This window comes from Castor canadensis, chromosome 3, assembly GCF_047511655.1.
Source record: "Castor canadensis chromosome 3, mCasCan1.hap1v2, whole genome shotgun sequence".
In the NCBI taxonomy this organism is placed as follows: domain Eukaryota; kingdom Metazoa; phylum Chordata; class Mammalia; order Rodentia; family Castoridae; genus Castor; species Castor canadensis.
The window spans coordinates 127,099,243-127,124,534 of record NC_133388.1 but is presented as its reverse complement, the minus strand read 5'-3'; the positions used below and the strand labels follow the sequence as shown (position 1 = coordinate 127,124,534).

The 25,292-nt window shown below is 39.1% G+C and overlaps 1 protein-coding gene across 14 annotated transcripts in view; it reads left to right on the top strand.

Moving 5' to 3' along the window:
• Chd7 (chromodomain helicase DNA binding protein 7) overlaps positions 1–25,292 on the top strand; it is a 180,720-nt gene that overhangs the window by 80,621 nt on the left and 74,807 nt on the right. For all 14 annotated transcript variants that reach the window (XM_074068628.1, XM_074068629.1, XM_074068634.1 and 11 more), the window contains one exon: positions 16,269–16,702. In XM_074068628.1, coding sequence (XP_073924729.1) covers positions 16,269–16,702 — 434 coding nt within the window. The remainder of the gene's footprint in view (positions 1–16,268; positions 16,703–25,292) is intronic.

Here is a 25,292-nt window from a genome sequence, read left to right as displayed (position 1 = left end):
GATCTCTTTGGGAACATTCTGAGGGTACAATGAGGAAAATGAGTTGGGGAAGAAGCCCTTTGGTATGGGCTGGACTGGAGAAGCAGATGGAGGAGACATGACTGCCAAAAGGATTTGCAGGGGAGGTGGGTCTTGACCACCATTGGATGTGGTCAGGGACAGAGAAGAAGAAATAACCTTTCTGTGTGGGTTGGGTGACTGGCTATCCTTGTGACATTAATCAAGATGGGAAAGTGGGGTGCTTAGCAGAGGAAGGTGATTTTGATTTTTGGTATACTGATCTTGAAATGCCAACAGGAAACACCCATTTTCAGGTGGGAAATAAACACCTGCCTATGTCATGTTGAGAGTGGAATCTTGAGACTTGCCAAAACTTAAAGGACCAAAAAGAGAGATTCAGGAAAGGACAAATGAGGGAAGAAAGGACAGTGACAAGGTACAACAGAGAATAATGTAATACAAAGCCCCCTCCCCTTTGACTTTTGAAAAATTTCAAATTTGTAGAAAAGTCAAAGGAATAATACAATGAGTACCCCCTAACCTTTCACCTAAAACTAGCAGCTGCTAACATTTTGTCACATTTGTGTTAGTTTGTTTCTTCCTATATCCACCTGAAGGAAGGAAGGAAGAGAGGTAGCCACAGAGATATTTTGGTGAAGAGCTCTGAGGGCAGAGGCAACCTGTACAAAGGCCCTGAGGTGGAAAGATGTTTAGCTTATATTTGCTGTTAAGCAAGGAATTAATCTGGCTGAAGCAGAACGAAAGGGAATTAAAGGAGACAAGGTTAGGATGTGGCAGGAGTCCATACCATTTAGGACCTTGTAGGCCATAATGAGGATCCAAATTTTCTTGTCACTGAAGTGAGAAGCTATTGGAGGTCTTTAAGAGAGACATGACATGATGTGCTTTATGTTTTTACTAAGGATCAGTTAGACTGTGGAGTGGAGGGCAGGACTAGAAGCAAGGAGGACAGCTGCAGAGGTTCAGGTTCTGGGAGAGGCCAGAAAAAGTCTTTTCTCTATCTATGTTGAAGGGGGCAGCAACCGAGTGAAAGATCCAGGGCACTGCCAACTTTTTGACTTCTGCAGCTGGAGTAACAATTTGTGGAGGTGGGGTGGGTGGAAAAATGAGGAATCTGTTTTACAGTGCCTTAAGATTGAGGTGCCTATTGGATATCTAAGTGGATATGTTGAGTAGACAGTTGGATAAAGAAGCTAGAGTTCAAGGGTGTGCTTTGGGCCAGAGGTAGGATTTTGGGAACTATCACCACGGAGGTAGTACTTGAGTGTGGCACTGAGAAAGGAAAGAAGCATGGATAGAGACTAGAGCAAATGTGGCTCCCTGTCCTGGAGCACTGTAGGAATGACAGGTGGAGGAGATAAGATGCCTTGTGAAATTTGCAAGGTAGAGAGAGAAACGGCGCCCTGGGTGTCAAGTGAAGAAGCCAGGACTGAGCCAGTGTGTCAGCTGTCAGCTGCAGTAGACAGGTCAAGGGAGAGGAGGAGGAGCCAGGAGACATTGAGGGCACCTTGATGAGAGCTGTTCTTGTGCAATGTTAGCATGGTTAGAGAGAGTTCAGGAGCAATGGAGGTGAGGTAATAAAGCAGCAAATATGGGTGCTCTTTCAAGGATTTTTCTGTAAAGGGGAGCAGAGAAACAGAGAGAGAGGTTTAGCAAATATTCAACACAGTGAAAGAGGTGGGGTGGAAGGATAGGCAGCTGGGAAGAACTGGTCAGGTAGGAGGCAAATTAAAAAGTAGGCTGGTAGATCAATTTGGATTGGAGGAGATAGCCATTTAAATTGTTCCCTGAGGCAGACTTCTTTATGTAACTACTTTGAAGAGTCGCTACCAGGGTGCTGTGGGTTGAGTTGACTGAAGCCAGGGCACAGTCTGCCTTGGCCGTTTCTTGGCTACTGAGGCTCATGGCACCCTGGCGGTCACATCTGCACCACACCTGGGCCCACTGTGTTGTGAGGAATCGGGCCCTGGAAGCTCCCTGCCCTCACCTCCCTGAACTCAGCAACTCTTCCAATGTCTTTTTCTCATGAGACTTTCCCTGTCCAGTGGCCCTTACCCAGGTGCTTTTTCTCATGGTGCTCTGGTTTTCTCTCTGCCTTCTTCCCCTTTTCCTCCTCTCTCTCTGGTGGTTTATTTGTTAGGAATTCAGGATTTCACATACTCACAAAATGAGTTTTGTCAACCCAAAAAGTGACCATGAGAAAACTCATAGCTGTTAGGTACCTGTGAAATGGGATTGTGTATTATTGAATGTTCTGAAAGTTTTTCTTTTTTTTTTTAACAGGAAAAGCAAGTTGTATTTGAAAATTTCATTTAGAATTCTAATTCTGCTATACTTTATTTAATTTGGCCTTTCTATTAGAAGTTTTCAAATCAGTTTTATTTTTCTTTTATGTTCATTTGAGAAACTTCTAAAACACTTCCCTCTAAAATTAGCTTTACTTTTCTCATCCCACCTTACAGTGCTTCCTTTATTTCTTTTAGACATACGAGGCTAGTTATCATTGGAGCAGAGACCCTGAGAGGGTCTCAGATTAGAGAAGACTTTAGAGCTCAGCTTATCCAGCTTCTTCTTAGATGAGGGATTTGAGGCATCTCGAGTTATTTGTCTTACTTGATTGTTATGGTCAAAAGCCAAACCTCATGTTAAATCTAAAGCCTCTGAACTTGTTCTGCTATTCTTTGTACAATATATCTAAAAGAAGCTGCCAGCACATGGAGCGATTTACCCAAGTAGGAGTCTAACACTATTTTTGGTGCTGACATACCTGAGTGAGGTGGCTGCAGACCCCCAGAAACCCTGGGAAGCCTGGGTAACATTAGGGCCATCTGGGCCATGGCTTATTTAAATCTGAGGCTGCCCCCATCTGTGTTCTTCCTAAGTTGGAGGACTCCATCTGCATGTTGTTTCCTGTTTGTCAGCTGTCCCTGGGAATGGTGGAGGTGGTCACAGACACAAAAACCTGAGAGGTTGTCCATAAGTAATTTCTATTTACATTTTTGAATTTGAGGTAGTAGAAACTAAAGAAAAAATCTTTAGTTTCTTGATTAGAGAATTGGTTAGGGTTGGAGTAGATAATAGGTAAGCATTGCATTTTGGAACTGTACAACTTATCCTAACAACTTTGAGTGGTAAAGTGTCAGGGAAAAAAAAAACCCACCTCCTTTGTTTGCGCATATTCATACATAAAACACTCCATCTTAATGTGAGTAATTAAATTCTTCCTACTCATTTCTCTTTTAAATTATGTTTTAATAAGAATATCAGAACATAAGATTTGTATTTTAGGCAGAAATGAAGATACTCTGTCTGAAGTCACCTGAAGTAATATATTTTGAAAGCAAGAGGAATTTTTGATACAAGCAAGTTAACATAGAAACAATTTACTCAAACATAGATCCTTAGGTAATAGTATCTCTATTGCATTATCAGTGTTCATATATTTTCAAATCAACGTAAGCATCTAAGGTTACTGAATGGATGTCAGTGCCAAGGCCATGCTAAATCACACAGCCATTTAAACTCCAGAAGCTTAGTTCAGAGGGTACTGCTGTTTTATAATCATTTTTAAAAATCTGTTTCTCTTTTACTCCCTCAAACTGAGTTCAGAGATATAATGGACCCCATTATAGGTAAAAGGTCTATGACTCAGCCATCGAGCTAGTCAAACTCTTGGCTGTTTTAATTACCACCATTAAAGCTTTAGCACTTTTATCTCATAAAAATAGATATCATTGATGTAAAATGTGTGCCTATTGAAGATACATGTGTACCTCTGCCCTTAGAGTTAGCTAATCAGCCATTTGAGTTTGAAGTTAGTTAGGCTTTATGCAGATGGGAACACAGTATAAATCACAAATTTGTTCAGTTGCTCATTTAATTAAGAAGAAACTCCAGTTGTCATAAGGGCAACATCTAGTTAGACTATCTCCCACGAAGAACCTTACTTTTGTTTTTGTTTACATTTTAACTGTATTTAATTGATAGAACAATGGTGAAATTTTCCGAACCACAAGTCCCCTTGTGGTACTAAAGGTTGAATTTAGGGCCTCATGCTTCCTAGGCAGGCACTCTACCACTTGAGCCACACCAGCAGCCCTTCAAGCTCTTTTTTGAATCCAAGAGAATAGTGTTTCTCTGATTCTAGTTTTGTGATTAATAATTCAAGGAACATATACAAATTACTCTTCTATCCCTATTTGACACATTGGTTTAGTTTTGAGTATGGTAATTGGAGGTGTTTCTCTTCTAATCTTCTGGTGGATACTTGTAGACAAAATACAAGCATTGTAGTGGGGAAAATTCAAGGTGTAAAGGAAACTCCAAGCACAAAGTGGGGGTTACTTATTAAAGTGTGAAAATGAGTTTGTTCTGTACTTTTCCTTCAGTGTGCTAGTGTATCATAGTCATTCATTCTTTGTATTGTGTACACAAACAAGGTGGAAATGTCTTTAGATCTGCAATGAGTACATCTCAACAAAGTTTAACCACTTATCTATTTATGCACACACTTATTTCCCTGTTGTAGAAATAGCAAATAATTGGCAGGACACTTCATTAGGTTATTCTGTTCTGTTGTAATTGTGGAATTGTATTCAGATAAGAGAAAAAGTCTGACTATAAAAGAGACTCAAATCCAAACAGTTCTAAAACTAAAACCTACCCACACAAAACATTTGTGAGCTAATATACATAGCCAGGCTTCTCTTCTTGCCCAGCTGTGTAGATCCAATTATAATAATTTTCTCAGTTGCATAACATTGCTGTTTGTTTATTACTACGTTATTAGTCAGTGAATGAACCTCCCTCTTTTTGACCCCTCAGCAGTGTTTATAAAATACTTAATTGCTTTGGTATCTTCTGTTTCATGTATAATTCCAGCTGGAAGGAGTCATGGGGACATAGTTCCCTTTAACTGGTAAACTGTTACTAATGTGCAATAAACTTTTCTTTAAAAATAAGTATTAGGAGCCTTTAATATTGCTTTTTGTGCAGTTTCTTAATTTTTTTTTTTTACTTGAAAATGAAGAGGTTTTCTTTTAAAATCTCACTGTGCCAATTTAAGTGGTAAATAACTGACTGATGCTGTGCACTCTAGCTTTTTAAAATGCTGTCTTGCTTATTATAGCCACCGGGATCTGTGTAGATCCTACCTCTGTCCAGCTGGTGCCATACATTCCACTCTCCTAACCATGACCTCTTCCTCCTTTTTGGAGAAAATAGCAGGATTGCATAATCAACAGCGATTTGGTGGCTGGAATAGTAATTGAGAACATGGGCTTTGCAGAGATTGCCTGGCTTGAGTCCTCCATCCCTCTTTTCACCAGCATTTTGTGACTTGGGGAAAATTTTTTAGCATACCTTTGAGTGTCTTGGTTTTCCCCATTTGTAAAATGGAGACATTTTCATAAGGTTGTGGTTAATATGGAACAGTGTTGGCAGAGAAGGGCCAGTGACACCATCAGCAGTAGCATCTTTTTTCCTTTTTTTTTTTTGTCTTGGCAGTTACTGGGGTTTGAACTCACCGTCATGATTGCTAGGCAGGTGCTCTGTCACTTGAGCCATGCATACCCCCAGCTAGTAGCAGCATCTTTATAGAGGGAAGTCCTGCTGTGCTATCTATCTATGGAAGCACAAACATCTTACAAGGAAAGAGGGATCGTAGGTGAAAAAGACAGAAAAAAAATTTAGATTAGAGTTAAGAGGATATTAAAGTATTCATTTTAATGTATGTATCACTATGTGACATTATTACAAACTTTGAAGCTTAGAGCCATATCCATCTTATCCATCACAGTTTTGTTGGATCAGGGTTTGGGCATAGTTCAGCTGGGTTCACTGCTCAGGGCTTCAGGCTGCGGTCTGTTGTTTAGGATGAGTTTTCATCTGGAGTCTTGACTGCAGAGAGATCCACTTCCTGGTCCATTCAGGTTGTCAATGGAGTTCATTTCCTGTGCTGTATGGTGCAGGGGTGGGAGCTCTAGTTGTGCTGGAGGCTGCACATAGTTCTTACCTGTGGTTTGTTTCCTTCCTGTGGTTGCTGGTTTCTTCAAAGCAATTAACAAAAAGTCTGGTGTCCTCTTTAAAAGCCTAGTCTGATGAAGTCAGGCCTGCCCAGGATAATTGCCCCTTTGATAACTCCAAACCAGTGATTGGGCACCTTGATCAGACCTGTGAAATCCTTTCACCTTTGCTGAATTCTCTTGGCTTGAAGTCACAGGTCCCTCTATACTAGAGATAATGGGGCCATCTTGGGATTCTGCCTCCCACAAAATACAAGTAAGTTTTTATAGGACTAAAGTAGTCTATCATTAAGCATTTATTGCAGACTAAATTTGCTAGACTCTCAAGTCTCTGAATCCTGGAGAACTTGCCTAGAGTATGCAAATTAGGTTTATCATTGAGCTCTTTATAAAATTGATTCTTCAAAGAGTTTTCTCCCAATTCTGTATAACCCACTGTTATTGTTCAGTGTTACAGATACACCTCTTATCATTCTTCAAAATTTGACTTTTTAAATTCAGAGGAATAGTTACTTTAAACATTGATCTTTTAAAGTAATAGATGCAAATTTGGTATACACTTTTCCAGAGCCAGACTCTACATTTCACCTTTCCAGTATAAAAATAAAGCTTGCTGTTCACTGTAACAGAGATAGCAAGATACCATGTCAAATAAGGTATACAGTTAAAACAAGTTCTTTTTAGTATTCAAATTTAGCATTTGTCTATAGTGACTTTCCATAGGATCTCATTTCTATAGGTTCGCATTCATGGATAGTTAATAAGGTGAGTCCACTAAGGAAAGGGCACAATGTGTGAGGTGGTAAAGAAAGAAAAGCAATGAGAGAAGGGAGAGATCACTTAGTTCATTAAATACCCTGAATATATTATCTTTACCGTTTTTGCTGCTAGCAAGCAATGGCCAATAAAAATAACACTTAATGATTTTCTACCCCAAGGAGTTAAGAAATTCAGAACAAAGGAATAAAAGCATGATTATCTTGATTCCTCTAACAGACTTATATTTTGGTTTGCTTATAATAAGCCTGAGGTGCCTTGATGTTTATGTTGCAGATGCTGCTTTTTTTCAGTTTGTTACTCTTATAGGAAAGCAGGTGGGCATGCCTGCTGTCACCATGGACTAGCAATCTTCTTCTTGTGGCCCAGGAGACCCAAGAAATTATTCACAATTACTTCCATAGGCCTTGTTATGTTGAATTTGTGGTTTTGTATCCCCTCTGCCTAGTGATGTAGTGATGCTTCTGTTCCCTCTGCATTTCTCTTCCTTCTATCTCAAGTACTTCAGGAATAGGAGAAGATGTTCAAGATCAAGAACATTCTGGTTACCTGCATACCGTGTTTAGAAAACTGGCACTTTTGAAAACATAGTTTAAATCTTATTTAAACCATTAAGGTTATTTTTCTAAACATTTATGAAACAATGGAGACATATCAAAAACATGTCCAATAGCTAGGCACTGGTGACTCACACCTGCGATCCTAGCTACTTAGGAGGCTGAGATCAGGAGAACTGCAGTTTCAGGCCAGCCTGGGCAAAAAAGTTAGCATAACCCCATCTCAGTGGAAAGTGGTGATATGCACCTGCCACCCCAGCTATAACAGGAAGGGTAAAATGGGAATACTGCAATCCAGGCTGGCCTGGGCAGAAAGGGAGACCTTTTTCCAAAGTAACCAGAGCAAAAAAGGGCTGAAGGCATGGCTTAAACTGTAGAGCACCTGCCTAGCAAGTACAAACTCTTAGTTCAAACCCTAGTACTACCCCCTGCCTCCCCTACAAAGAAGGGGAACATCAGTGTTACCTCTATGCTCTGGGATTGTGTATATAGACAATCAAGCTATTTCAAGTCTGTAGTCCCTAAATGTAAGCCTGTGACTTTATTTGGTGCTTTTCATAGGAAGTAGCAAATTGATCTATTACAAGACTAGAGAAAAGAATTGTCTTGGAGTCCTTGAACTAGAGTAGTTGAACGAAGATGCATATAAGCTGTTCTTTATAGCTAGTTTGGGAAGAGTTTTCAAGGCAGGGCAGAGTGAGTTTATCTTTTTCTGGTCTTTAGAGACATGGAGCAGTCCCTGGGACAAGGTTCGTCTCAAAATTGAACTGAATGGTACTTACGATGGATAGTGTTAGCTTGCAAAGCACAGTACCAATGTCAGTAAGAACTGACATTCTTAACTTTGGGTGGAAAGTTAGTAATACACTAAAAGCTTTAGTTCACAACTATAGCTGTAGAATTCTGCTCTGACTCTTTGAAGGCAAAAATTCCCAATTTATATTAAATTAAAAGCTATTATAACCTGTGGATCAGGGTTAGAGTCTTAGAACTAAGACCGTTACAGTTTTGAAGAAAGACCGCAAGCTGCCTGGGTTTGTGCTGTGGCCAGTCTACAGCCACTCTCTAGCTGTGGGTCACCATCATGAGGGTGCCTAGCCATATTTCAGAGCATCCTCAGGGAAGTTGGGAAAAATGGGTGGGTTTGTAGAGGTGCATCTCCTATTTAGAATTCCAGTTTCTTCATTTTCCAGCCATGTCACCTTCAGGAAGTTAATCTTAGAGCTTCAGTTTCTTTCTTTGTAAAGCAGTAAAGTAACACCCACCACACCAACCTCCAAGAGCTATTCTAAGGACAGAAGAAAAGAGGTATATAGAATGCTTAGACAAATGGTTAAAAGAAAAACATCACTCTGTACAGTGTGCTGGGATGGCTTCAGGATTTCCCAGTGCCCTGGTGGTGTCTCTTCTCTAACCCTAGGTATATGATGCCCTCTTCCTATGGCCTGGGGAGTATGCAGCTGGATGTGGACTTGCAGACACTGGCAGGGTAGCAGGGCTCCAACCCTGTTTCTAAAGCACCAGCATTCCAGGCTTTAGGGCAGCACCCAGACCTATGAGCATGTTTGAATGTGTGCATGTGTGAGTGAGTGAGAGAGAGAGAGTGAGTGTGAGTGTTGAGAGGAGGGGGAGATGCAGGAAAGGGGAGCTGGCCAGAGGGTGGCAGTGCATGAGGGAGAGAGTGAGGAATTGGGACAAATACCCTGTGCCCCATCACTGGGGAGGGGAGTGTCTCCCTGCTCCAGTCAAAGTTTCTCAGCTTCTAGAAGGCATTAGCAGTGGTGGTGGTTTCTTGCTGTAGTGTCCCAGTCAAGTGGGTTCCAGAACCCTACACGTAATGTTTTGCACATTAAAAATATCTATCTGACAGTTTTTGTGGTATGGCTCCACTCCTATATAAGTAGAAGATGCTCAGTATTCTGGATCTGATGTGAAATTATTCTGCTTGGCTCATTTCGTTATTTTGACTCTTACTAATTCAAAATGTGTTTATAATTTAGATACCATGAAAGTGGCTCATATTATCTCATAGCTGTTTAAGATTTTATTTGTTTGTCTAATCTGTCCTAAGGGCAACTTAAAAATATGAGCAGAAAACTAAAGGCTAAAAAAATGCCTTCACATGATTTTTTTTTTTTCTTTTGGCAGCACTGGAGTTTGAACTCAGGGCTTCGTGCTTGCTAGGCTGGTGCTCTACCACTTGAGCCATGCCCCCACCTATAAAGTAGTTTTTTTAGCAGTAATTTTTTAAAAAAGAATTTCAACTGTAAAATTTAATCTGAAGTAAACACTATAATAAATTATTGCATTATGATATTTCAAAATTCATTTTACTTATCTCGGGTAATTATCTTGACTATGTCTATAACAAATTCTACAAGTCATCCTTACATGACTATGCTAACATTCCTATTTTATTTCTATCTATGACTTAAACCGAGCATAAAAGAAACTGCCATTCAGTGAGCTATTTCATCAGTGCATTTTATATAAAATTGTATTTGTTAACTGAGTCACATCTTTTAGAATGTTTGATAACCACTCCTGTGAGATAAACAGACAGGTACACATACATGTATCCCAGTCCCAGAGCAGGTGATGGGTTTGTTCTGGTTTTGGCCATATCAGTATAATCAAAAGTATATTTTAAGAACACTTTTACTGAAGTTATTATTGGAGGGGGAAAAAAAAGCTTTTGGACAAGATGTGTACTACAGATTGAATGTCCCTTATCAAAATGCTTGGGACTGGTGTTTCAAGATTTCTGATTGCTTTTTATTTATTTTTATTTTATTTGTTTATTTTTCAGATTTTGAATATTTGCAATACATAGTGAGATGTCTTTGAGACAGGACCCACATCTTAAGCACTAAACCCATTGTTTCTTATGTACTGTATGCTATACACATAGCTAAAAGTAATTTTATACAATACTTTAAATAATTTTTTGCATGAAACAAAGTTTCCCTCTTGAGATGTCATGCTGATGCTCAGTTTCTAACTTTGGAGTTTTCGATTTTGGATTTTTGTATTAGGGATGCTTGATTTGTATCCTACCCCCCATTCTGTGTTTTAAGGGCTTGGAAAGTCCTGTAGTAAAGAACATTGTTGAAGTTTAGTTAGCCCCATATTCTCTGAATTCATGTGACCTGAGTTCTCTTTTCATGTGACTTCTTTGAGTATCCTTAACTTTGCCTTCCCAATTAGTTCATAGGACCAACAACCCTGTGATTGTTCATTTGTGTTATCTTCATAGATGAATCCAGTCAACAAATAATTTTTCCTGGAAATTGACAAGAAAGAGCTGAATAAAACAAATGACCTATAAAAGCCTGGAACTTGATGATGTGCCTCCATTCACACTGAATTTAGCCAAGAAGAAAATGCCCCAGAATATGCCTCTAATCAGAATATTTTGTGCTGTTATTCTATATTAAAGAATCAAAGTTAAGAATTATTTCAGTCGATCAAACAAATATTTGCTCATCTTCATTTATTCCCCCACAAAGCAGGTTTGAAAAGCTTGCTTTAGTGTATTTTATGCTTCCAGCGCTCAGTCTTAGGCATGAATTGTTCTGGCTGTTTTTATGAGGAACAGACTCTTGGCCAGTCCCTGCCTCTCCTGCCCCAGCCTGAGCTGATGTCTCTGCAGAAGCTTCCTTGCTCTCAGCCTGGGTCAGGTCCTAAGCTCTGTGCTCTTCCCATCCCCCAGCAGGTACTGTGGCTGCTTATTCACTGTTTTTTTTTTTTTTCTTTTTGGCAGTACTGGGTTTGAACTCAGGGCCTCATGCTTGCTAAGCAGGCATTTTACTACTTGATCCATACCCTAATTGTTCACTCTAATATCCTCAAATATTTGTTGAATGAATAAATGAATGAGGCACCTAATATTGAGTGCATCTTTGTGTGTGTGTGTGTGTGTGTGTGTGTGTGTGTGTGTGTGTGTGTGTGTGTGTGTGTGTGTGTGTGTGTATGTGTGTGTTTCAAACCAGGGCCTTGCACATTGCCAACTGCTCTGTTTGAGCTACACCCTCAGCCCTTCTCTTTTTTTTTTGTTTGTTTGTTTGTTTGTTTTTGACACAAGGTCTTACTGATACCTTTGCCACATCTAGCCTAGAACTTGCAGTCATGCTGCCTTCTTCCTCTGAAGTAGCTGAGATTACAGGCATGCATTATCATGCCTACCACAAGTTTATCCTTATTTTATTAATGTCACTGGTAAACTCTCAGTTGGACTTATTGAACTTATTTAACTATCAGATCATTGTCCAGTGTTTTTGCCTGAAGAATTTTTAAGCGAGTATACAGTCATAAATAAGCTGGGGAGTGCCTGGAAGAATAAAAGTTAGGAATGTTAGTAATAGGCGGGGTGTGGTGGCACACCTGTAATTCCAGCTACTCAGGAGGCAGAGATAGGAGGATCATAAGTTCAAGGCCAGCCTGTGCAAAGTTAGTCCTTATCTCAACCAACAAAATGCAAAATGAAAGAGCTGGGGTGTGGCTCAAGTGGTAGAGCACTTGCCTGGCAGCATGCATGAGGCCTTGTGTTCAGTTCCCCAGTACTTGGAAGGTGGGGAAAAGTGTTACTAAGAGAAATGTGTCTCCAAAGCCATGTAAAAAATTCCAAATTGTACATCTCTTGTATGATAAAAGACACTCTTACATATTTAAAATTTGTATTTTAAAAACCACTTAAATAATAGTTGGGTGTGTTTAAAGCTTCTGTTTTTTGTTACTTGAGTCTTTGTTGGTTGGGCACTTCTTTACCATTTTCTGCAAGAGCTTGTGTGCTTTTATTTTTTTTATTGCCTTCTTTTTTGCTTAAGTACCACATCATTCTGGTCCAGTTGGTAGTATCTCTTCCTGTTTATAAGACATTCTTTGAATTTTGACCTGTTTGCGTGCATATAAACATGTCTGTAAATGAAGTGTTCCTCACAGGTGTTCTATATTGCCAAATGTGAATTTGCAGAGATCATATGTGGTAGAAGCATTGTTCATTACTAGTATTACATGGCTCATTTGTGTTACTCAATACTGCTAACCATTTCAGAGTTTAGGAGTACAGTTCAGGCAAAATAAGAGAAAGAAGGTATCTTTTAAAACCAGGCAATGCTGAATCTTGGAAGAGTCACACTTCACATGGATAAAACTTTCTTCTTCCACACTTTTTTATTTCCTTCAATGGTGCTTCTAAGCATTCCAGTTTGGTTTGCTTAACAGTAGGAGAGGAATTACTTTCAGTCCCCCCTACCTCAGCTTTCCTTTGGTAAAATTTGCATGCTACCCATTCTGCTGTTTTATATAAAATAGCTTATTTGTGTATTTTCTGACATGCTGTGAAGAGTGGGGTTAGGATAAAAACTAGCCCATGGTGATTTTCTTTCCTCACAAAGCACACATACCTGAGGTCATTTTTATTGTTTAAATATCAGCTATGCTGTTAAAGCTCCTAATTTTTATGCCACAGTTCTTATATATTCCTGAACATTCCAAAAGGCATGTGACATTATGATAGAAAATATGTCATGCAGAAAGTCCCATAAAGGTGTATTAAAAAATACCTTTGGTAGCTAACATTCTCCATGTTTGCTGTAATAAATAAGAAATGCCCTATATGGTAATATCAGATGTTAATGGCATTGATTAGCTGTCAGACAGTGGGAATTGATGGGGAAATGTCCGCTGTAAAATTAAATAGCATTAGAGAAAACTGTACCATGCATCTGGTGGGGGTTGTGGGGGATGGCTGGGCCTGGAAGACTTTGTCAGGGTATTACTGGGAGCTCCAGGTTTTTTTCCCCCACATGATTAAGGCAGGCCATCTGTTCTTTGTTAAATGTTTACAAAAACAGCTTTTCTCTAAAAGATTTAAGGAGATGTAGGTCTGGTAAACACTATAATATTTCTGAGCATCTTTTTCACCCTCTTTCAGATAGTACCAAAACATAATTCTGTTGCATATCAAACAAGATTAATACTTTTTTTGTATTTAATCTTTATTTTTTCCCTCCTCATGGAAGATTAAGTTTTTTACTGAGTTACTAATTTATGGCATCATTTATTTCTAAAAAAAAAGTATCTAAATGATTGTATGCTGAAATGTGTAGATAAATTTTCAGTCTTTTTGTGTTGTGTGTTATATGCTTTTTAAAATTTATAAATGTGTATAGGGAAGTCTCTTTTTAGAAACTTATATTCTGTTCCTAGAATTGATGCCATTCAGATTAAGGAAAAGGTGCACATACCTTAGAATTCATCATTCTAAGTTTTAATCATTATTTAGACTTTTCTTTTTCTTCAAAGAACAACTTTTTCTTTCATTTTCTGAAAAATAGATTTTTTTCAAATAAGTTTTGATTTCTGTGTCACTTGCAAGAAATGACATTTTTTACCTTTTTAATTATATTAGGAAAATAATAATTAACTGGATTTAAGTATAAGAAAGAAGTTTAAGTTAGATCCCATTAATGCTTAATTACAGTGGTTTGGACAGTGCCTCAGTTGTAGTTTCATGGTGGTTGTGTGGGGATCTAGAGGGGCTGGGGAAGCTCCAGCGTTTGGATAGCTGTGTAATTCCTCTATGGAAGCTGCTCCTGTAGGTTTATGTCCTGGTAATCCTCCTCAAACTTGGACCTTGCTTCCTTTCCAATATACCCTATACTTACCAGGTTCATTCCTTCTCTGCCATGACCAAGAACGGGCAATATAGGTTTTAAGAATTTTAAAAATACTACAATATGTTTTTTGTTGTTTTCATATTTATGGAACTGGGGATCAAACCTCGGGCCTCATGAATGCTAGACAAGTGTTCTACCACTGAGCTACATTCTCATCGCTCCACAAGACTTTGGAATGGACTTTGGAGGCTGTTTCACTAAACCCTTCACTTCATGGGTGAATGAAAATGATTTCCCCAGATAATACAGCTAATGTTGGGGCTCAGACTAGAATTTTAATATCTCAACTTGTAGTTTTTGGGGGTTTCTTTTCTGTCAGTGCAGCTGGAGAATTGAATATAGGTTCCCATATAGCCATGGTAGATTTTTATTTGGAATGGGATAACTACCTCCTTTTCAGGTAGTGTTTTGCTTTTTAAAATTATTTTTGGTCACAGTTTCGAAATTGAAACCCGTGGAGTTGTTTAGGAGGAGATGGACAGATATAGAAGAGCACTGGATTTAGGAAATCTAGATTCAAACCTCAGTTCCATACCTCGTCTGGCCTTGGGTGACCTTTTTTTCTTTTTTGGGTGGTAGTGGGGTTTGAACTCAGAGCTTCACACTTGCAAAGCACTTGCAGGCATTCTACCACTTGAACCACACATCCAGTCCATTTTTCTCTGGTAATTTAGGAAATGGAGTCTTGTGAACTATTTGCCTGTGCTGCCCTCAAATTGCAATTCTCCCAATCTCAGCCTTCCAAGTAGCTAGGATTATTGGTGTGAATGACTGGTACCCAACTTGGGTGACCTTATTGAACTGTTACTACCTTTCTGAAAGATGGGTATAAGCTTTCATATTTTTGTTGTGAGACTCAGGTGGACTAACCCTCCCTCCCCAATCTCAATGCATAGCATCAGATAGATGCTCAACAAGTATGACTTTGGAATATGATCTATATTACCTGCATTTACATGTTTGATTTTAACCTTCCTCCTTGCCCATACTAAGCCTTGGCTTATATTACATTAGTCTTGAGTCTCTGTGGGTGTGGAACTGGGTGCTCCTGACTGCCCTGCTTTTATAGGTTGTGTGGTGTATTGGCTTTAAAAGTAGTCTCAGTTCTATTGCTATCTATACCTCCTCAGGCAAATTACTTTATCTTAGAGTGTCATTGTCCTCAGCTATAAAATCAGTAGGATCATCATACTTAGTGCATTGGGCTGGTATGGAGATTCAGTGGTGTCATGCGTGACACATAGTAAGATTGTTCATCTTACATGTCAGGAGAAACATGAAAAAGGCAGAAAGTCAGTGATAGCTGAACATTTAATGTTTTTAGGTATTTTGCTGACATGTAAAGGTTGGACGGTAAACTGGCTCTACCCTAGTTTGGGTCATGTGCTGTGAGGGTGTTGCATATAGGTGTCACACTTACTCTGATCTCAGCTGGCCACTCAGCATCCCATCTCTTTTATTGTGTTTCTACTGGGTATGTCCCTAGCGAATGTCAAGAATCTCCTGTGAGGCATATCACATTAACTTATTGGCATTCTCTCTTCCTCAGTGAAATTTCAAATTGTAAAATTTAAAGAAATTAAGAAAAAAGATTATCCACATCTCATACCAGTGTAAGAAATGTAACCAATGCAAAATAATTGTTTGGATATGTGCTTTTAAGTTGACATTGAAATGTCTTTTAAACCAGAAATGACCTGTATGGTATAGAATTTATATGCTGCATTCACACTTTGACTTCAGACATAGTGGTACTAGAATCTTGCAATGTTGAATATACTTGTTCCTTTTAAAAATGGTGAAATTGTGTACCTGTAATTTGAGTTCTCATTTTTACATGGGGAAAAGACTTATTCTTTGTGGTTTTGCTACTGTCTTGTCATCCACTATTTCTTATGTAGCTTGTTTTTTTTTTAAAAAGGACAATGTCTTTAACTGAGTGACAGCTTATTCCTTCTTACACTGATTTTTTTTCTGTATTACTAAATTGGTATTTAAAATTTTTCTTATTTAAAAGCTTTTTTCTTAAAGAAACACATAGTTTTTTTGGATGAGAGAAAATGATGCATTCCACAATTGTATACTTGGTCAAATATGTGCTAACTTTGAGTATAGAATTAAGTTTCAGAAATATAAGCCACTAACTTTCAGTTCCTTTCTTCACAGTAAAAAATGATAAACTAATTTTAATTTCTATTTGTGTCTCTTAGCATTCTCCATCGGAGCCCTTTCTAGAGAAACCGGTGCCAGATATGACTCAGGTTAGTGGACCGAATGCTCAGCTAGTGAAGACTAGTGAAGATTACCTGCCATCGGTAGAACAGCAGCCACAGCAAAAGAAGAAGAAAAAGAAAAACAACCACATTCTTACAGAGGATCCTAGCAAGAGTTTTGGTAAAGATGACTTCCCTGGTGGGGTTGATAACCAAGAACTAAGTAGGAACTTACTGGATGGGTCCCAAGAAGAAAAAAAGAAAAAGAAAAGGCCGAAGGCAAAAAAAGATCCGAAGGAACCGAAAGAACCCAAGGAGAAAAAAGAGCCCAAGGAACCCAAGACCCCCAAAACCCCTAAGATTCCCAAAGAGCCAAAGGAAAAGAAAGCAAAAACTGCCACGCCAAAACCCAAATCCAGCAAAAAGTCAAGGTAGGCCGTGGGCAGAAACAACACCCACATTAACTGTGGTAGTGAGCTCTTAGGGCTGCTGCCCCCAAAACACTGATAGTGAAACACCAGGAAGGACGGGGAGGGGGCATGTTTATTTTTATCATCATTGTTGAGCATCTGTCCCTGATATTCAGACTAAAAAAATAAGGTTTTTATGCATTCTGAAATTTAGAACTCTGAGATACATATGGTTTTTTGTGGGACTTGGGTTTGAACTCAGGGCCTCACCCTTTCTAGCAGGCACTCTACCACTTGAGTGACTCCACCAGCCCTGTTTGTTTTTGCTGCTAACAGGGATTTGAATTAGGGCCATAACCTTGCTAGACAGATACTCTATCACTTGACCCATACGCCAGTTAGGACTCTTAACGAATCACTAATTTAGAGACTTTACTGGATAAAAGTTATTTAAAATTCAGCTTTTTATATTTTTATAAAAGTCTGTTATTTTAACAAATGGAACCAAGTTAACAGCATAGTTATTTTTAGGTATAGACCAGTAGCCTCATCTTCAGTGGCTATGCGGAACTGGATAGGAAGGATTGTAGAAGAAAGCAAGGTCACTGTATGTCACTAAACATTTCAGCCTGTTACCCAGATTTTTTTAAATTTATTTTTGCGGTACTGGAGTTTGAACTCAAGGCCTACACCTTGGGCCATTCCAGCAGCCCCTTTTCGGGATGGGTTTTTTTGAGATAGGGTCTCAGGAACTATTTGCCGGGACAGGCTTCGAACCATGATCTCTTGATTGCTGCCTCCTGAGTAGCTAGGATTACAGGCGTGAGCTACTGGCGCCCGGCTATTACCCAGATTTTGAAATAGAAGGATTAATTCTTTCTACTTGGTGTGGGCTAAGCCTTCTATGGGAAGGTTGAAGTCCTAGTGAGCAGCATGGAGAAATAAAATAGCACTCATGCATTAGATATGCTTTCAAGATCTGTATAAATCCTATGTTCTAGGAAAGAGCCCTCTTCCCTGATACCCCCCCTCCAATTCTCTGACCCCCCAGAAGGCATATTTATTCAGTTAGAAAATCTGAGAGGAGAAGACATTGAGGACTAATTTTTTTCATTTGTATTGAACATTTCTAACAACTGTTCTGAACCAGTTCCAAACATCTGAATCTGTTTTTCAGAATATGGCTCATGTTAGAAAATATAGATTCCAGATGGAAATGTGGTCAGACCTGCTTCATCTGCGTCTGTTTGCAAACTCCATTAGAAAACACGCTCCACCCTGTGCTTCCACGTGCATGGGCAAACACACGTGTGCACTCCCACATGATTCTGCAATAGCCTTCAACTTTTTTGAGACTGCTGGCCCATATCTTTTCACTTGTAAGCTGCAGTCTGTGATGTGAATGATGTTGCCACAAAGTGAAAGGGTAAACTTGAATTTTCAGCTTCATGGAGAAATATCTAAACAACACAAATACATCATTCTGTGGTGTGTTAACAGAAGTTATTTTGCCATGAATAGCCTTTGTAGTGCCCAAATAACTGAATTATTTTTAGTAGCTCAAAATTACGGATAACTTTATATTTTTTGAACTTTCTTGGATGCCTCAGTATCTGGTGTCTTAATTGAAAACCATTATTTTTTCCCCTTATGAATGTTCTTCTAAACTCGTAAATCTGTTTATTTACTTCAGGAAATGTTTTGTTAAGTGCTTACTGTTTGTAGGTACTGTTTTAAATGTTTGGAATATATTGAGGTGGTTTTAAAAGCATGCAGTTACCTAAATTTAAATATTAATGCTTTTAGTAGGAAGACGCATGTACTTATTTCTCCCAAAGAGAAAGAAATCAAAATCTGAAAGAGAATGTATTCTTTTTGTCTTAAAATATAGGAGTCTGTGTTCTAAAGAAGTGTTGTGGAGCTCAGAAAATACATTACTAATATTAATTTTAGTATCAAGATGTATCTGGCTTTAGTTTTTATCCCAATTTTTAAAAATTTCCACTTAATGGTAAAAACTGATAAAAGAAAACCACTATATCTGAGATACTGTCAAAAATTTTCAAGTATATGCTTTCGTTGTCTGAATGTTCATCAAACTACCCCTGTTTTAAAACTCAATTCGAGCATATCCTTACCTCCCTGTTGGAGCCCATATTGAAATGCTATATTTAACGATGAAACTTGTGAAAGCGCCCCCAACAACTGTAAGCAACTATTTGGCATGTGGGCACCTTCAGACCTGGGTATACCACGCCTCCTTGGTACAGACACAGACCCCATGCTTACCCAGCAGAGCAGCATTCTGGATGGGGTCCTGGGCATGCCCTCAGCTGTCATCCTGAAACTTGATTAGTTTGTGCAGAATGAGTGTTTGGCTTTGGCACTGCTGAATCTGAGGAAGACTGCACTGGAGCGACACACTTGTGGTCAGAAGAAGAGGTTGCATTTTTCTCCCAGGAAGAAAGTCTAATTGTTTCTTTTCTCCTGTAGCTTTTGACTAGTAGCATCAGTCACTGTGTTCTATCAGCAACAGTTTTATACCATGTGTTCTGAACGTAGTTTACTGGAACACTTCTGATGAGTCTGGAGATGTGCAAGTGAAAAGGGAGTTGATATAATGTGTGCCAGAGACTTAGGCAGGGGGCACTGAGAGTAGGAGTTATACCACTGACTGACTTACAGTGTAGTGTGGCAAGGATACTCCCCAGAGGCTTTCCTGTTGATGGTCTTTTGGGGTTGGCTGTACAAACATATGATAATTGAATTGGGATTTTAAGTAAATTAACAAACCAAACCATTATTTTGTCAAACCACATTGTTTCTGTTGGTCAGACGAATCAAGTATGTTGAGTGTGGTCTCCTTATTCTGTTAGATCTACAAGGAAATAGCATCCCTGAATCAAGGATAACTAGAATGCATACAACTACATGTAAATTCTGAACGGCATAGCAGAATAATTATGTAAATTGAATATGCAGTGATGAAGGTAATAGGGGGTTTGGGTTATGTTAGTGCTGGGGTTGAATTGCCATAGCAGTTTGCTTTTAAGCACTGGAATACAACAGTGGCAATTTTGTTTTACAAAATGTTATGTGATACCAGTTATTTCCATCCTTGAATAAGTTAACGTGATGAATTTGTTTATACAGAAAATAATTTTCCTACAGAGGGCTGAAAGAGAAGGCAATAAACAGAAGTGGAATGAAAAATTTAGCCTCATACTACTCACATCTTTCCTCTTTAGCCCTGTGTGCCGTGTCAGTGCTGTTCTTCTACAAACAAATATACCGTCCTTTGGGTGGTACAGTCCTTTGGGTGGTACAGACGTGAGGGCTGGTGGTCTGGCTGCCTGCATTTTGTTACTGACAGGGAGGGAGCTTGGGGCTGAGAGGAGAGTGGCTGTTGTGAGGGAGAGGGGAGAGTGGTTTTCCTCCCATGCCTTTGTAACAACCTTCTCTCCCACTAGTCGCCCACCTGGTTCTGTGAAGTAGCAGAAGCCTGAATTTTGTGGCCATTCTCAGAAAACCGGATCCTTTTACAACCAAAACAGAATCATGTCTTTCCTATTTAGGAGAGCCTAAAAAGAATCTGCCCAGAGCTGTGACATTGAACAATAGTGGAACATACAAAAATTGTTCAGCTCAGAAAAGGACATTTAATATCTTCAAATGATGACAAAAACAGGCCACATTCCTTTTTTCTAGAAGAACTATATTTTTTCTCTTTTGCTTTTTATTAAATATACTTTTTCTATTCCTGTTTTTAGTGCTGTCTCCAGGTGTCCTTATAGCTTTCACATATTGGCTGCTAATATTGAAAATAAAAGCTAAGACATTTGTGGGTTGGAGAGGATGTCACTTTGCATATGGAAGGATTCTCGGCTGAAATATGAGGATTTGCATTCTTCTTTTCAATGTGTTTTCTGTTGTGCATGCACAGGCCCTGTGACATGAGAGAGGATCTGGAGGAAATGCTTCCTTTGAATGACTCTTGAAGGATTTAGTGGTCCATTTAGCTATATAAAGATTCTTTGAATGTACAGAAAGAGGGGTACTTGGCCAACGATTGTGACTTGACTACTGAAGTCTAAGTTAAATGAAGCAGTGTGGCTTGCTGCAGATGCAGTTTCTAGGAACACATTTTGTTCCTTGCTCTATTCTCCATCCCAGTGTTAAATTTAGTAGAAGACTAAAATTCTCTTTTTCAATTGAGTGAAGATATCATTTTATTGTAAACTAGAAAATAGGCACACCACTTTTATTTTTATAAACCATAAAAAGTATCAAAAGCAAGTAAGGTATGCTTTTCGTAAGCTATACTATAATTATCACTATCAGTTAATGTTTATGAGAAGCTTTTTTTCTGAGGAACTTACTTTCAAGATACCATTTTTCAAATTATGATCTAACAAAGGAGGAGCATTTGCCCAAAAATATTTTATATTTAGGCAGCAAGCCCAACAGTGGTATATTTTGGTTAATCAATACATATTTTACGGTATGCTCTTGTATATGTAAAATTTCTGATAGAGATTAGAAATAAAGCAAACCATTAAGCCAGGCTTTATAATAGGTACAAAAAACTATATAATCAGATGTTCCTTCCCATCAGGTACATAGGCAATAAAGTAAACCCGTAGCTTTTCTTCCTTTTTTTCTCATTCTTTTACTCACACGCTGCTATTCAGTCTTCACCCAAGACATTGGGCAATTGGAGGAACAAATATCGTGTATTTTGGCCACATACCTTCAGAGGAGGAGGATGTATGTTTTTTTAACACATCATAAAATAGGCTTTCAAGTTCTTTCAGTATTAGCAAGGAATAACAAAGAAAACATGTCTGTCAGTGTCGTGGCTGTATTTATGAACCTGTCTTGCCTAGTCTCTGGTTCATTAAATTGAAACTCCGGGTTCAACCATTCTGCTGTCTCAAAGCTTGGCTTCTTCAACAGAGCAACCATAGGATGGCTTAAATTCCCGTTCCTTCTCTCCTTTAGCATAAGCAGCTCAGGGCCTGTCTGTTGCCAGTGAGGGCCCTATTGTGGCCCTTCCCCTCTGATTCATCTTAAACCAGCAGAATGAGCAGTGTGGGAGAGTCATCAGCCACTTTGTTGTTCTTAACAGCACGTGGTTCAGTTTGTGTCCATTCGTGGAAGAGAATGCCCAGTAGCACTGACTCTGGTAGTAAGTGCTATTAACTCATGCTATGTGCTAGAGACCAGAAGGGACCACACTGGGCCTTCTGGAAGTGAGCTGCAGGGAATTTCTTTTCTTTCTTTCTCTTTTTTGGGGGTGAATTTCAAAGTAGTGGCCTGCTCCCATTTGACTTCATGTGGGAAAGAACAATATAGATCCCACTTCCAACTCTCACTGTACCCACCAAATGAAACCTTGAAGATGAGTTGTCATGGGGTTTTAAAGGGAGATCTTTCTGGAGACACATTCCTTTGAAGTCTTTTCTCTGAAGTGGAATTTTAGGGTGGAGCATATGTTGCCACAGTAGGTGTGGTTGTGATATTATGGTTGAGATAAAAAAAAAAAAGCAGAATGGATTATAGGCTGATTTGTTTGTGCTCCACAAGTGTGTGTGCTGGGGACTGAACCCAGGTCCTTGTGTATGCTAGACAAGAGCTCTAATATGGAGTTACATCCCCAGCCCCACAGCTGATTTTTTTAAGTTTAAAAAACTCTCTATTAAGTGAAAATACTTTGGAAACATACGAAATTCTGGCAAATACAAAGTTTATCTCCTGATATTTAAAGACCTTTTTGCTAGTTGTCTTCTGTGTAGACAAAGCCTCCATTGAGTCATTGGATGTTTGTGTAAAGCCATTGAATAGAGCATCAGTCATCTGAAATGCCAGCCCTCACTTCAGCAACCTCTACATAGAAATCTGTGTGGCTGAGCTTTAAAATGTTAAATAGGGGCCTGAGTACAGTTACTCAAATCTATAATCCTAGGTACTCAGCAGGAGATTGGGAGGATTGCAGTTTGAGGCCAGACTGGGCAAAATGTTGGCATAACTCTATCTCAACCAGAGGTTGGATGTGGTGGTATTTACCTGTAATGCAGCTATGCGGGTAGCATAAATAAGGATCACAGTTCAGGACAGCCCAAGCATAAAGTGAGAACCTATCTTAAAAATAACCAAAGCAAAAACAGCTGAGGGTCGTGACCCATGTGGTAGAGTGCCTACCTAACAAGTGTGAAGCCCTGAGTTCACCCCCTAGTAGTGCCCCACCCCAATAAAAAGTTAAATGAAAATAAAGGGAGTGGGGCTCTGACTGCCGAAGTTACCCTTACCTGTTCCTCTTCTGGGGTGATAGGAATGCTGTTCAAAAATCAAAGTGACATGGCACAAGTAGTTAAATGTGTGCACTTGGAAGGGTAGGTTATGGTAAAGGGCCATTGAAAGGCATCATTTTTACAAGGTCTAATTTGTTTCTTTATGTTGCATTACAGTGCCACATAGCCAAAGTGGCTGATGTCTGCATTGAACTTTGGTGATCAGATAATATATTACCTAACTGGACTTCATTTCCATGTTCCTCTGGCAGATCTTAATTCAGTCCTTAAAACTCAATAGCTTATAGATTTTCCATTGTTAATTCTTGTCTGCATAACAAAAATATTTTATTAATGTTAAAAAATGGATTTGGTTCTTTCAGGAGAGATTTCTACTGTGCATATTTTACATACACGTACCTTTAGTAGATGTCAACACTGTGACTCCTAAAGACAGGGCCCTGATGTTATGGGAAAACTTCAGATACCCTAGGATGGTGCAAATCAGTAGACGTTCACCAGAAAGGTTTCAGAGGCCTTATGGATAACTACAAAAGACCATACCAGTTACTAGAATCTTAGTCCCAGGAGTCCCATGGTCTGGCTCCTGCCCCATGACTCCCACTTTTGCAAACTTGATTGCACCAAAACAAGGCATGTTGGCTTTGAAGTACACATTTTATTTTATTTTAAATACTGACTTATTTATTTATTTGTTTTGGCAGCACTGGGGTTTGAACTCAGGGTCTTATATTTGCTAGGCAGGTGCTCTACCACTGGGCCACTCTGGCAGCCTCTGAAGTACACATTTTAAATGAAAGCAAATTGGGCCTCTTGATCTTTTCTAATTTTCTTTGCTATTCTTTTTGTAAATATTTAGTGCATTTAGTGTGCTGAAGGGGCACTGGAACCTTGGGCTTGCTTTGCAAAGTGCTCTACAATTTAAGCCTGGCCCCCAACCCAAGAGTACTTTCTTCTATAACAACAACTTCTATAGTAACAATTTAAATTCATTGTCTTATAGGTGTTTCCTCTAGTGATTTTCACAGAACTTAAGTATTAATAGTTTGTCATTGAAATCATACAGTTGCCCATAATAAAAACAATTCCTTCCTCTCTCTCACAATGCTTCTGTCTTTCTCAAATAGAAAAGTATGGTGGAGAATATATGGGTAGAGTTTAGAAGTTAGGGTGACAAGACACCTACGTGGACTGCAATATATGGAAGCCACACTGGGTGACTGAGAACACAGAAGTGAACAGGTTGCCTTGTGCAGAGCAGCAGGTGTTGGCCAATCTGCTGGACTTTCCTGGGCCTTTGCTGGAGAAGTGCTGGTTTTCTTGGTGTGAAGGTGAAGATGTTTTATCTTTGGGCTTAGCATCTGCCATTCACAGTTTGTTTTGTCTCTTTCCTTATTAGTTTATTCTGTTATCTGCAATTTACTATTTTCTTGTTTAGCTTGTAAATATATTTTCAGTTTGCTATTTTATCTTTTAATGTTGATTTTCATAGTTTAAAAAGCTTAGTAGTGGGGCATGCTGGTACATGCCTGTAATTCCAGCAATCAGGAGGCAGAGGCTGGAGAATTAAGTGTTTGAGGCTGGGCTGGGCCACTAAAAATGAAGTAAAAAAGGTAAAACAAAACAAAAACAAAAAACAAACTTACCAGATGGGGTAGGGGTTAGAGGAAATCCTGTGCTCTTTAATTGAGAGCAACTTAACCAGCATCAAGTCTTGACCTTGACCGCAGACTGCATTTTACTATGGTAGCCCAGATCTTTTTAGAGTTGCATTATGCCACAGACGTCCTGTGTCACATCCTATGTAGCATCCCATGCCACAATGTCCTCTCTTTCCCACCCATTAGGCTTTATTGCACAGTCTCTTCATATGAAGTATAAGAATAAGGTTCAATACCTTTTGCTCTTCACCTAAAAGATGATAGCATAATATTTTGGCAAAGCTCACATCCCTGAAAATGACCTTGATTAATCTTCCTGGCCTAAGTCTCAAGGTTGAATTTCCCCAATGTGATGAGAATCCTCATTAATATATGTCATCTAGAGGGCCTGCTAGAGTGAAAACTCCTTCCCATTGTTCACTCATCTTCATTAATGAGCTATACTCTTCTGGTCACATTTGGTCTCACCATATTGTTCCTTTTCAAGTTTTCTCTCTACCTAGGATGAAGTTCCTCAGTCTGACACTAAGCCATGTTTAACTACATTCTGTTTTGAATAAGTCAGGTCAGGTCTCTGGCTTTCTAATAAGTTCTGGTCCTTTGGATAAAGGCTTATTTAGAAAGAAAGCCTGCTCTCTT